General features: G+C 34.9%; 3 protein-coding genes across 4 annotated transcripts; 1 reads left to right on the plus strand and 2 right to left on the minus strand.

Moving 5' to 3' along the window:
* Positions 1 to 1012: 1012 nt before the first annotated feature.
* Positions 1013 to 4810, minus strand: LOC101258619 (vacuolar lysine transporter YPQ1). Its single transcript, XM_004233600.5, has 12 exons — positions 4199 to 4810; positions 4069 to 4111; positions 3959 to 3985; positions 3773 to 3874; positions 3582 to 3685; positions 3236 to 3407; positions 2407 to 2499; positions 2234 to 2329; positions 2105 to 2125; positions 1949 to 2007; positions 1695 to 1785; positions 1013 to 1563 (listed from the first exon to the last, which is right to left on the minus strand). Exons 1-12 carry the CDS (start codon positions 4456 to 4458, stop codon positions 1462 to 1464), a joined length of 1170 nt encoding a protein of 389 aa, XP_004233648.1. The 5' UTR covers positions 4459 to 4810; the 3' UTR covers positions 1013 to 1461.
* A 1775-nt stretch (positions 4811 to 6585) lies between these two features.
* On the minus strand, positions 6586 to 10067 carry LOC101262271 (uncharacterized). 2 transcript variants are annotated; one of them, XM_004232042.5, is made up of 8 exons: positions 9674 to 10067; positions 9488 to 9580; positions 8604 to 8682; positions 8049 to 8127; positions 7854 to 7893; positions 7637 to 7771; positions 7358 to 7495; positions 6586 to 7056 (listed from the first exon to the last, which is right to left on the minus strand). In XM_004232042.5, the coding sequence occupies exons 1-8, from the start codon at positions 9895 to 9897 to the stop codon at positions 6777 to 6779; spliced, it is 1068 nt and encodes a 355-aa protein (XP_004232090.1). In that variant the 5' UTR covers positions 9898 to 10067; the 3' UTR covers positions 6586 to 6776. The 2 variants fall into 2 exon arrangements, with proteins under 2 accessions (XP_004232090.1, XP_010316185.1); XM_010317883.4 differs by having other exon boundaries at positions 9488 to 9575; positions 9674 to 9914.
* Positions 10068 to 10540: 473 nt separating this feature from the next.
* LYK4 (lysM domain receptor-like kinase 4) lies at positions 10541 to 13288 on the plus strand. The gene has a single exon (XM_004232041.3). The coding sequence runs from the start codon at positions 11162 to 11164 to the stop codon at positions 13124 to 13126; it is 1965 nt and encodes a 654-aa protein (XP_004232089.1). The 5' UTR covers positions 10541 to 11161; the 3' UTR covers positions 13127 to 13288.
* Positions 13289 to 13909: the final 621 nt, after the last annotated feature.

Here is a 13909-nt window from a genome sequence, read left to right on the forward strand (position 1 = left end):
ATGTAGAAAGCAAAGTTTAAGAGGTAGTCAAATGCTCTAATTATGTGCCCTTTTACAAGTCAAATGAATTTATGTTATTTTCAAGAGCATGCTTTTATTGAGAAACTGTAATCAAGATTTTGTCGGTAAACATAACTTGTTAAGCCATAAGTTATGCCTCTGAATACGCAAATGGATTGCTATGAAGCCCAATACAAAGAGTCATGTCTTTATTGATAGTGACTCGTTATTTCAATAACTCATCTTATTCAATCATGAAGATGCTTCTTGAGATTGATGTCATTATATAATTAAATGGATAAAACTTTGCAAGTTAACATCAAGAAGTTTAAATGAAATTCCTTCTCCCTTAATAATTGAATTTGAACCCCCATGCCCTGCTATGGATCACTTCATGATGGTGCGAACGTATAAATAGATGATTAGTGATCAAACAGTCATATCGGATACCAAATGGTTATTGACAAAAAAAAAAAGTGTGCACTTTTAACTTTTTAGATTATAAGATAAAAGAGCATACACATGATATATTATTCAAAGACAAAAATTCAGAAATTGTGAAAATAAATCAAACCCACATGTGAAGTGATGTGCTGAAAATATATCCAAGTTACTAAAAGATTTTGAATGATCAAACAGCCACACATTGTTAATTGAAACGTCAATAATTTGTTCATGGTCACTGCTATCACAGCACCACGGTCCACATTCACACAATCATGTGGCTTTGAGTAAATAGAGTACATTGTTAAATGCAGATACGAACAAGTCATGCTGCTTCCTACGTTGATTTTTAATTGCACTCCCACCTTTAAGCGTGTACATTCTTGATATAACTTTGTCACAAGGAGCTAATTGACAAACATTAATTCATTGTCCTTGTTGTTTGCAAGGAGTCAAGGATAAAGATTAAAGTCTGCGAATTTTCACCTTGTCATTCAAAATTACGTACGCAGCTTTTCTGGACCAACAAAGAGGCCCATAAGCTTCACGTATCATTTGCAGGCCATATTCTTTAGGGAAATTCTTATATATTAAATTGAAAAAGTTGAACATCCATGACGATAAAAAAAAAAGTTACAAAATATAGCCCCTTATAGATTAAGACACAGCTCTATGATGTGAAAATGTAAAAAAACATGTAACCTTTCAAACTAAAGAAGATACGTAACAAGGTATGTGCTGGCTATATTAAACTAGAGGCATACGAGTTAAAAGAACCTTTCCAAAATTCTTCTACAGTTCAGAATAAGATTCTGATCACAAGATAGTAAGTTCATCACTAGTTACGAAACACAGGTTAATAAATTAGATAATTTTAGAAGGGAGGTAAGAGTCGATTACTAGGAGATTAGCTGCAACAGTCTCCCGAATTGGTTGCAGATCAGTGAGATCCCAAGGCTTTACAGGAGTATAGAGTAAAGTAGCCAACATCTAGCCATATGCTGTAACAATTTGTCCTCAATTTTTATTTGCTTTCTTGTAGGCTCCTTCGTCTTCTCTTCCATTGGAACTGGAAGGATTCTTTCGCAAGTATTTGTAGTAGACATATTGTAATATGATCTATACATGTGTTAAGGCCCGACAGTTTGGAAAAATGAATAAACTACTAGTAAGTGGTATAAGAAAAGAACAGATAAATGTGTTGTTTGAGAAATTGCCAAGACAAAACTGAAGGAGAAATGTGAGGATACAAATAAGTCGAGCACAACGCAGACAACAGCATCCAACAACCAAGGCATATTGGCTTTAATCTTACTCCATTCAGTAGATCTAAGTAGTATACTGCATCACGTGAACAGAACAAGCAAATTATTAAAAGGTTATTGAATGTATTTTAATGACAAATTAATTTTCATATATTCAGTACGATTTAACATATATATGTAAACAGAGCAAATATATTTAGAAATGTCAACTATACTGAGTTAAATAAAGGGGAAACTACCTCCCTACGTAAGTGATATTGGCGATGAGTGCAAATACGAACATGAAAGGATTTAAGCCCTGTTAATGGTGTAAAAAGAATGCACATTAGCCTTTTGCTTGATGCCCAAAATGCAAGTTTAAAAAAGTCCAGAGGAGGATTCTGTGCAATATTTACCTCGACACTCCCTCGTTTAATCTGTCAAACAAAGAAATATATTCAATGGCTTTACATTAGACAAAATAGGACTGCAACATTAACTGTTAGCATGTTCTTGGAACTATAAAGTGAAGAATCATGACTTACGTTTAACCATATTTGAGGTATCCGACCGCCCATGTAGACAGCAGCCATCATCCACCCCAAGCATTGGCCAAGTGCACTGTGCTCCGTCCCATGCTCCTGCCAGAAAAGAAATATGTCCGGAATCAGCCCTGAAACTTTCACATTATTAAGATGCAATTACTGAAGAAACATACTTGCAATAGTTTTCTTCCACCAAATCCAACAATTAAAGCCTTCGTCTGGTGAGGCATTCCAGACGCTGTTGCTAAGAACGCTCCATAACCTGCCTGAAAATCGTCTACCATCAAAATTTTTACCATCCCAAACCAAGAAAAATATATAAAATTACTTTTAGGTTTAAAATGAAACTACATCTCCAAAGTGGATTCAATTAAATTTTAAATTTCTTTAATTCATCGAAAAAATTATGGAAAAATGATTCTTTATTATGGAGTATATAAATTGTCAAATCCCTTTGAAATAAGGAAATTCTGATGTAGAGGACAGCGGTAAATTTAACTCAAAATCATTGAGCTCATATATTCGAATTTTAGGTGGGCCATACTTGCATTTTTTTCAGATCCCTTGAGGCTCCGCCGAGGAGAGGAGAAACCCTCTCAACTAGCCTTTGGGCACAATGACTGTGGGAATATATATATGATGCTTTTGGCATATACTCGGACCATCAATATTTCACATTACAATATTACATATATATACAGGAAGTGGACAAAGTAGAGAAACCCTCTCGACTTGGCTTTTGGGCATTATGCCTATGGGAATATTGGTTACTTGTCTCATATATTGGGACCAGCAATACTTCACAGTACATACAGTATGTGCACGATATTATAAGCAAGTAGAGACAGCAGAAATTTTCAACTTGCACTAAACTAAACACCAACACTAACAAATCAATAATATTATAAGCAAGCAGCGACATCAGCAAATTTTCAACTTGCACTAAACTAAACACCAACACTAACAAATCAATATAAGAATTAATAGAACTAATTCACTTACAGATCGCGGGATGGGCTTAGGTTGGCTAACAGAAATACTTAATGGTGCATCAACCGTATCATCATCTGAAGAGTAATTGTGGTTAAGCCCCACTGCAGACGGCTCACTTGCTATAGGCCTCAAATTCGACCTAAATGGCGGGGTTGAGCTGCCAGCCAATGATCTTGCAGACCTGTTCCCAGATATTTAAATACTTAGCAATAAATTAATCTAATTAACCCACCCGAAAAACTGACAACTTCCTCAGTTCATATTAACTTACCATATTTGAGAAATAAATTAACTACTTCTATATAAAAAGACATGTATCATGTGACACGGGAAAAATTGAGAAAAAAACACTCACATGAAATAGAAGTCCATGGGGCGTGATGCAGATCTGCAGGGTATTGGAATCCCAGAATCTGTTGTTTTTTGTGGTCTCAATGGCTTCTTCAGTACTTCTTCCACCTAATTAAAGTTAATCAAATCATCTTTCTTTCGTCGATTATCATGTCATTAAATTAATTAATCAGCTTGAGAATGTTTAATCTGTACCTCTAATTGTCGAGTTTCATTTTCACTGCGTTTCCAGCACTTGTAGAAATAATCATAGTACAAGATTTGCAGCACTAGTATGATAGTAGTCGCTGTGTAAAGCTGTTCCATATTTTACAGATGAGTAAAAATGAAAAACAAAACACCACTCGTATGATTAATTAGTAAATAAAAAGATTGCATTACCACAGCTGTGTACAATTGGGTTGGCAACTGCATGAAGAGAAAAGAACACCAAAAGATGAGAAAAACATTAATTAAACCAAATTAATTTAATGATATTTTAAGCTACTCACCGTTGCAGACTCGAGAAGGCAACCTGTTAGATTGAATACGTCACTGCATCGAACAAAATGGTGAGATTTATGGTTCTTAGATATTGTGAAACTGAAGAAAAATGGAATAATGACAGATAAAATTAATTACCCAACAACCCAACCAAGAAGAAAAAGAAGTGAAACACCACTGCTGGATTTGGTTCGAAAGTTGGTGACAATTTGTGGGATTTCGGCAACAGCCCAACAGATTAGGCTTACAAAACCAAAACCGAAAGAGAATTCATCACGGACATTGCAAAGGCAATCTTTGAAATACAAATTCACCCAACCAACAACGCATGGTTTGTTCTCTTTTACACAATACGCTATTGAATTCTGCTGCTGTCGTAACAACATAAGTACCTTCATTTTTTAATTTCTTTCTACAAATGATGAATCGAACAGTACTAAACTGAGGGACACATACATATATATATATATAGCATTAACCCCTCCGAGGTCGAATAGTAAGTACTCAAAACTAAGAAGACAAATAGGAGTAAAACAAAAACATGCTCGGAGTTTGTAACCTTGCTGCGTTGCTTTTACGTTTCTGCCCCTCAAAACTACGGGGCAAGTTACTACCTATTCTTGTGGCCCGTAACTGCTGGGAGCACTCGGAAAAGAAATCTATAGTACTCGATTGAGTTTTTTTCTTTTTTTTTTTTCATGCGAATGCAATAGATAAATTTATTATTTAGTTGAACAATTCTTTTAACCCTTTATTATGAAATTTTTATCATTTATATAGACACAGTATTTATTTTATCATCAATTATTGTTTTTAAATGATTTTATTCATTGACACGTTTAACAAAAAAGAAAAAGATGCTCATGCTTTGTAATTAAACAATGCTGTATGAATATTTAATACGTAGTTTGTTTAAAAAAAAAAAAAAAGAAAGCGTAATTTGTTTGTATATTATCGAATCAAAACTTTATTTTCAACAAATGTTCGGTATTAATCGTTGACAAATTACCTGTAAGATGACAAACATATTGCTAATTAAACGTTTAATGTATTAATTTCATTAAATTCAATTATTATTAGTATTATATATGCTACTCTTCTTAGTTTTTTATTTTATATATTAGTCTTACCTTTCGATTAATGACATATAATTGAAATATAGAAGTATGTTTTATGTCAATATGATATACGCGGCAGAAACTGTGGCTCTAATGCAGCACGCAGTAAAAGACAAGATAGCTTAAATAGCTTTTGGCATTTTTTTTGTTTTAGCAACATTTGACATTAATGTCAGTAACTCTTCAGTAATGCAAAGGGGACCTGAACTAATATATGGACTGCACCCTTCTGATTATACGAACCATTCTTGTAAAAGGAGGCATCATGTTGAATTAGACACGCTATATTGGCCGGGTTCAACTACTCCTAATTTTCACTATCAATCCTGGAGTTGTACAGTATTTGCTATATCATCAAACATTAAGTACAAATCAAGCCAGGGTATGTACGCCTAGTTAAGTTGTGACCTATTATTTTATTGAAGAAAAAGCCTGATAAGTATACTATCTTCGTTCAAAAAAGAAAATTAATCTTTATCGAATTAAAATAGAAGTGATTTTCAAATTTAATCATTTCTTAGATTATGGTAAATTGTATCGAAATCATTTTAGTGAATGGTTGCCTTGTAAACCTATTTTTTTCATAAATGTATTTTGGACATTTTTTTAATGTATTCAGAATCTAATGAAATACGTAAAATTTCAAAATAAAGTATATTTAAATTATTAGCTTCTGAAATTTATACAAGTTATTCCCGTTTTGATTTACTTAATTTGTTGAATGCACGCAAGCAGACAGAAATAGTACGTCGAATTTTTTGATTTATTACTCTCAACTTGCCATTGCTTTTGAACAGACGACCTGTATTCCACTTGATGAGCAGGGCAGTATGGGACAGAAGAGTCGATGGAATGGGGCAATTCATCATTATCCTTCAAAACATATTAACTCTTCACCTGCTAAATCAAAAGGAACATTTCAGGATTGTATAGTAGCTAACGACAAAAGACGTTTCCACTTTCATATATGCGGCGAACATGCGCTGCGTCAATTAGATAACTTCGACACGTATCCACCCGCATTTTACACTTGTTCCCAATCCCTATATGCATACCTTTTCTAGTAACAATTCAATGATGTTTATCCTCAACTATCTTAAATCTCTGACATGGAAGGGATTGAATACGATTAGGAAAATGGAATGAAATACTTTACATCTAATTTAATTTCAATAACTAGAGAAAAAATTGTTACATTTGCTCAGGAAATATATCTCGTCACTACGTAATGGATTTGGGAATTCTCTTTGTCCTCTTGTTTAATGTTTTAATGTAGCTGTATTCGTTGCATATGGAATACAAGTTCATTTTAAATTTTTCCAACTCCAAAATCAAATCTGTCCAAATTTAGAAAGAAAAGACTATGTCACATGGTCTTACTAAATGCGTACTATTATGCGGATGAGATTCTCCAACAATGCATTATCACTATCTTATTATCTGTGAAAAAAAATAAAAAGGATAACAAGTTGTCATATCAGCCAGCATTCTGAGCTACATCACGTCGATAAAATTACTTCATCCTAATAGCTCAATCTTTTCATCCTAAACACCACATACATTGGAAACCTTCCATTCCCGGTCTGATGATAGAGCAATCAACTTACGCCAAATGGAACTTCTATGCGTTCAATAATGCTCCGCAATCCAGATTCATAGGTAGGGTAAAGCAGATTCACTCCCAGTTCCGTTTTAATGCGTTTATTGGAGACTCGCTTCTCTCCCCTTGAACCTCCCTGCGGGATTAGAGACTTTACCTCTTCAGCAGAGTTGTTGAAGATTAGGTGGCCTGGCCATTTCTCCTCAACCAAGTTCCTAGCAAACTTAAATACCTGCTCTCTAGGAGCAGGATCGTCATCAACTACATTGTATATCTGCCTGAAATGCCAAACCAGACAATTAACTGATTAAGATGAAACTTACAAGATAATTAAATAGAAAGCTGAAAAGTACCCCCCATCAAAATGACCTAAAAGTTATTGCACATAGAAACCCCTGAGCAGAAGCAAATACAAAAGTGTGCTAAAGCTTCTTCTAATCCAGTTTTATGCGGACAAGGTATTACCAACTTCAGAGGCATGGTTTATTATTATCTTGGTAGTAAAGGAAGAAACATAAATCGTACATTTAAGACAATCTAATTGGATGAACAAAGAGTAGTGTTATTGAAAATGGGTACCCAGGAGATGGCCTCTGTATGCTGGCCTTAAGAGCCTGACAGATGTCAGCAACGTGAATACGTGAGGTATAATGCCTGGAGAATCTCATCTTCTGACCTTTAGACAGAGGCTCTTGCTTGAGAATAGTGTCAACAGCACTGCAATAAAACATTAGTAAAAGTAAGCCAGATTGCAACTAAATCAAAGAGTGCTTCATTAGATTAAAACTGCTGGATGCAGCATATCCGGAGAAAAACAATTGCAATGTCCAATTAGAGTAAACATGTCCTCATAGCAACCTTCTACCAGGACCATATATGCCACCCAATCTAAATATTTGGGCAGAGACCCTTCCATCACAAGCCAGATGTAACCATCCTTCCTCTGCAGCTATCCTTGCTTTGGCCAATTCAGTCGTCGAGCTAGGTGGAAACCTGAAATACGGTAACATATAAATCTAGGATGACTACTTCGAATGCACCAAAGAAATTGAGTGCTTGATTAACGTAGACTTACTCTTCATCAACCAATGCACCACCAGAGTCTCCATAAACACCTAATAATCCAAAAGGGAAACAAATTTCTTAGGATCAGTAGTCAATAACAGACTTTGTGAATACAGTCTGTCCAAAGAAGTAGTTTTACCATGTAGCAATGTGATTAACAATACAAACGCAAAATTTCTTCCTGCAATAGTTAAAAAAGACATACCTGTTGATGACAAGTAACCAAGCCACTGGAGGTTACCATCCTTTAGTCTTTCTTTTAGCAATTCTTTATGCCGAAGCATCTGCAGTACACACAACTATTACTAGATATTCAAGCTAGTGGAAAGGTAAACTAAAAACTTCTCCTACAGTTTTTCATGATACCATATAGCTCCATTCCATTCCAGATTCTACAGTTACATAGAAAGTTTTATGGCTTCGGTGCATGAGTTTACCTTATTTTTTAGATTCAAAAGTAAAGAATCTTCAAATAAATGATATTGCTAACTATTGAGCATAATAGCAAAACGTAGCTAAGAAGAAGAATTCCACACCTAAAGAAACACAATAAAATTAAGATAAACGATAAGAAGAAACAAAATTAACTTCTATTCTTTTTTATCATAGTTCATTTGAATATCGTGACCAAGAAAAAGTCGTTAGGAATATCTAGTATGAACATCATCAATAAACACGTCAACATGGAAGGTCTCTACAATTAGCACGACCTATGTCATATTGCTTACTATAACAGCAGCATAATACTGAGTAAATTTACCGGATCACCAACACCCAAAACTGGAGGGATGGAGATAAGAAGATGTGAATGGAATTTCAAGATATCGAGGACTTCCTGTCTGAAAAAGAGCATAAACACTTATCAGAACAGGGGGGAGATAGAAAGAGTGTTTCTTCTATAAAACCGCCTACAAGTATGGAGGTTGAGATATGTGACCCTACATTACACCCTAAATCAGAAATCAATGAACACATTAGTCTGGATATAAGAAACACAACCTAACTTTGATCTTATTTGGATGAAGTAACTATTACAACAACAGTGTGAGAAAAAACTGAATCAAAGAGACTTAATTGCTACTTAACAAAGAAATTTATCATTCACTTCATTCATGAAAGTATTGTGTACTGTATATTTTGTTTGAAAAAGGAGTAAACACAAAAGGGAAAACCAACAACAGCTTAGGAGTTCTTGCCATTAAAGTCTTTGCTTCACATTCTAATTCTCCACCGATTCGAAGTCTACACATTATGCATTTATCATTTGAAGTCACTTCCCTAGTTAAATAAAAACATGGTTTGCCTCTATTCCTTTAGATTTTGAGAATTCAATTATTCTCTAGTTGTTTTCATTATACTATGTCTTTTTATCGTATCATTTTCTGGCCATTTTAGCCATTGATTAATGTCCAGTAGCAGTTACGTCATATACAGCAAAATCCTAGTGTGTTATTTTAAGAGGCGACTAGTTGCATCCGAAAGGATTGATCCATATTCAACTTTAGACAAAATTTGCAGCAACGACGTACTTAATTTGTTATGTTAAAAGAGTTGAGGACGAAGCTTCCAATAACAGTAGAGTTATGTTCTGAGTTCTGACCAAAGAACATTTATATGAATAAGAGAGATGACATGAAAACTCACTGTGGTTCATTGGCGTCAAATATGTGCGCATGCAACCCCATTTCCTCTAATTTCTTCTTCCGTGCAGTACTGGTACAAGTTCCTGTAACTTCCCTACGCAATACACAAATGTTAACAGCTTGCTTCTTTTCACAACTTCAACTACACAAAAAGAGGAAAAGGAGATCAAGGATAAGTCTTATTCACCATCCATTGCTTTTCAAATCTGCAGCCAAGAATTTTCCTACGAAACCCATCCCCAGAATGAACATTCGATTTTTCAAATCCGGATTTTTAGTGCTGGATTCTTCACCTACACTGCATTTAATATTGGATGAAAACTGTGGCGTTTTAATAGAATATATTCCGGCAGTTTGACCCTGCCGGAGATGAATAACAGCCGGTTGATTTGGCAGCCGGCAAATCTCCATTCCAGATAGCTCTATGCTCTGAAACTTGCAGGTATTGGTAAACTTAAACAGAAAGCTCGTAAGCCCGTCCCAAAGCGCTTTGGGCTAATAATATATGGGCCGTATTGGTGACTTGGTGCTAATCGGCCTCAATAAAAAGCCCAAGTATAAAGGCTTCAGTTTTTCTCTTCTTCAAACCACCAACCAAATAGGTTTAATGTAAAAAAATAATTTTCCTCCTTGCTAATTGACGTGACATTATATATTTCTATATTTAATAATAATTTATTTATATATTTTATTTTATTTTAATAAAATAATTTATAATTATACAAATATTTAAAAATTTATATTAGATAACAATTTTTAAACATTTTACTTTCGTTCTTAAAACTCTGAATTTTGAATTAAATATCATCACATAAATTACGACACAAAAAGTATACTTCTCAAAAATTTCCATCCAAAGAACTTCTTCAAAACTTATTTCTAAAAGTTGACCAAAAGATTTGAAGGAGTCAAATTAGTAGGACAATATCTCCACTTGAATAGTTGATGCTCGAGTCAATTTCATTCAGCGGCTTAATACCTCTCCACAATCCACACGCTTTCTTGCCTACAAATAATTTTCAGGTGGGCCAATTGCTCCATTTTTTCCATTGTAGCCTAACTCTAAATGTTCCCTCCTTTTTATTCCTTCTGATATTCATATAGTTTTTATTTTTGAAATCAAATAAAAATAATTTTGATTAACGATTTACGATATATTTTCTTATTATATCGATATGTAAATAATTATTTTTCTATAATTTTTGAATATTCAAAATTTTTTATTTAAAACATAAAATTTAATCAAACCAACTTTTAAAAAATTCAACATCATAATTAAAAAAAGTGAATAGAAAAATACAACTTTTATTTATTTTGAGACGTTGACTTGAACGTCCACCTTTTTGGGATGACTAACAGAGATCACAATGACAAAATGCACAGCCTAGATATATTCGTCTATGGAACAGTACACCTCTAATAGCGATGGGTCTGGTAATAAACACAATATTTAATCTTCAAGGGTCAACCACCAAATTATTTGTGATTAAATATTACTCCTATAATCCTATGTGGTTCATCAATTATTCTCTTCTCACATAATATTCCTACACGCATTTACGTTGACTTTTTCTTTTGAAACATTATTAATGCCGCGTTGGTATTTGATTATTGCCTAAAAAAATAGTAAAATTTGTGCTACGCTTATATAACAAAACAACAGTCTCTTGAACTAATGTTTCTTGATTCTAATGAACTGAAAATGAATTATTCTCATCTCATCTTTGTTTTTACCATCATTCTTGCTTATTCCTCTGTTTCAATTCTTGCACAACAGCCTTATTTTGGAACTGGAACAAATGACTGCAGCAGCCAAGATACCTCCACTTCTGCTTTTGGGTATTTATGCAATGGCGTTAACCGTACTTGCCAATCTTATTTGACCTTCAGATCTCAACCCCCTTTCAATACTGTGTCCTCAATCTCTTCTTTACTCGGTGCTAATCCTTCACAGCTCTCTCAGCTCAATTCTGTTTCTCAAAATGCTACCTTTAACACCAATCAAATGGTTCTTGTTCCTGTCACTTGTTCTTGTTCAGGTCAGTTTTATCAATCAAATGCATCTTATGTTATCAGAAGGGATGATAGTTTCTTGAATATTGCAATGAATACCTTACAAGGATTGTCAACTTGCCAAGCTATCAACGCGGAGAACAGTGAACAAGCTAACAATCTTGTTGTTGGTTCAAGAATTAATGTTCCTCTGCGATGTGCTTGTCCTACACAAAACCAAACTAATAATGGTACAAATTATCTGCTTACTTATTTGATTGCTTCTGGGGAATTTGTTTCCTTTATTAGTGATAAATTTGGGGTGGATTTTAGGGCAACTCTTGCTGCTAATAGTATACCAGAAGATGCTCCTACTGTCTTTCCAAATACTACTCTATTAGTTCCTTTATCGACCCCACCTTTGAGTTCCCAAGTTGCTGGACCATCTCCACCACCGCCTCCTGCGACAACACCAACACCACCTGCTGTCCCTGTATCGGAGAGCAGCTCGAACAAAACTTGGATATATGTTGTCGCTGGTGTTGTTGGAGGACTTGTTGCTTTGTGTATTCTGGGGGTGGTTGTTTTCTTTTTGTTTTTCAGGAAAAAGGAAAAGAAAGCTGATCCACAGTTTGTTTCTGAAAGCTTTGAAGCTGTTGAGAAACCGTCGAATAAGAAAGTTGAAGAAGAATCAGAGGAGTTTTTGGAAAGTTTATCCAGCATAGCTCAATCTGTTAAGGTTTACAAGTTTGAAGAGGTTAAAGCAGCCACAGAAAATTTCAGTCCTACATGTTTGATTAAGGGATCTGTTTATCGGGGCACGATAAATGGGGATTTTGCTGCTATAAAGAAAATGAGTGGTGATGTATCAAAGGAAATTAATTTGTTGAGCAAAATCAATCATTTTAATCTTATTAGTCTATCGGGAATTTGTTTTCATGATGGTCACTGGTATCTTGTATATGAATATGCTGCCAATGGACCATTAAGTGATTGGATATGTCACCATAATGGTGAGCAGAAGTCACTAAGTTGGGCACAAAGAGTACAAATTTCTTTTGATGTGGCTACAGGACTTAACTATCTCCATAGCTACACATCCCCACCTCATGTTCACAAGGATTTAAACGGTGATAATATACTTCTTGATGGTGATTTAAGAGCCAAGATTGCTAACTTTGGTCTAGCAAGGTCAGCAGATGGACAAGAAGGTGAGTTTGCATTGACAAGGCACATAGTTGGGACCCAAGGCTACATGGCACCTGAGTATTTGGAGAATGGGCTAGTCTCACCGAAGCTGGATGTCTATGCATTGGGAGTTCTGTTGCTGGAGATTCTCACCGGGAAAGAAGTTTCCGCTTTATATGAAGGTTCAAACACAAACTTGGCTGAGTTGTTGATCCCGGTGCTTAATGATGATAATGCAAAGGAGAGTTTGAGCAACTTCGTTGACCCTTCTCTGCAAGGGAAGTACCCTGTGGAACTTGCTTTTGCCATGGTCAGATTGATCGATAACTGCCTAATGAAAGATCCCTCACATCGCCCTAATACGGATGAGATTGTGCAATCTGTTTCAAGAATTATGACAGCCACACACTCATGGGAAACGTCATTTAGCACTTCAGTGTCACCACATAGATTGCCCTAGATCAATGATTGTTTTTCTTTGTTGTTTATTTTGTTTTTGTTTTTTCCTCCTTCCACATCTAGCATGATTTGTTATGTGCAATTGTTATTACCTTGTTTATGAATTTGGAAGAGCTATTGCACCATTTATCCTACATAAAAATCAGTTTAACATTTCAGTCAAGCCACCTTGTGCTCTCTTACTTATATTCTTTCTTGCTCTGAGTTATGCATGTCCTCCTCCTCATGTTCCAGATACGTTACAAGCGCTAATAGGTCCTGGCTTTAACCTAGAAAAACAAAGTTACTTCATACATAACAAAGATCCTGATAACTGGTTTTAAACAACAGAACTAAATCTACCTTGAATCATAGATCAAAGAAGCAACTTGCTGGCTTTACCTTATAGTGACAATGGATCACTGGGCCTGTCTTTTGTTTATGCATCTCGTATTGTTGGTAGGTATACAACTTGTGAACACAACAGGTCAAGCTTGTTTATAAAGCTATGTTGTATCTGTAGAATCAGCTGAACGTAAATTGAGTATAAAGAAAAGCTAACTGATTGAAGGAATATACCTTTATGTTCCCACTGATGCCACAATTATGAGCTAGTCTAGCCGTCTGAAAACTAATTATTAATAAAACCGTCTTTGAGTTCTAGAATTTGCTGGTCAAGAACAATAAAGTATTAGAAGGCTTTTGCATATGATGATGATGGCATAGGTATGTGATCAACAAGAAGATGAAAGTGGAAACATTGACTTGTTAGCATTCAAATGCAATGATTGAATACATATCTTGG

This window comes from Solanum lycopersicum, chromosome 2, assembly GCF_036512215.1.
Source record: "Solanum lycopersicum chromosome 2, SLM_r2.1".
Lineage (NCBI taxonomy): Eukaryota > Viridiplantae > Streptophyta > Magnoliopsida > Solanales > Solanaceae > Solanum > Solanum lycopersicum.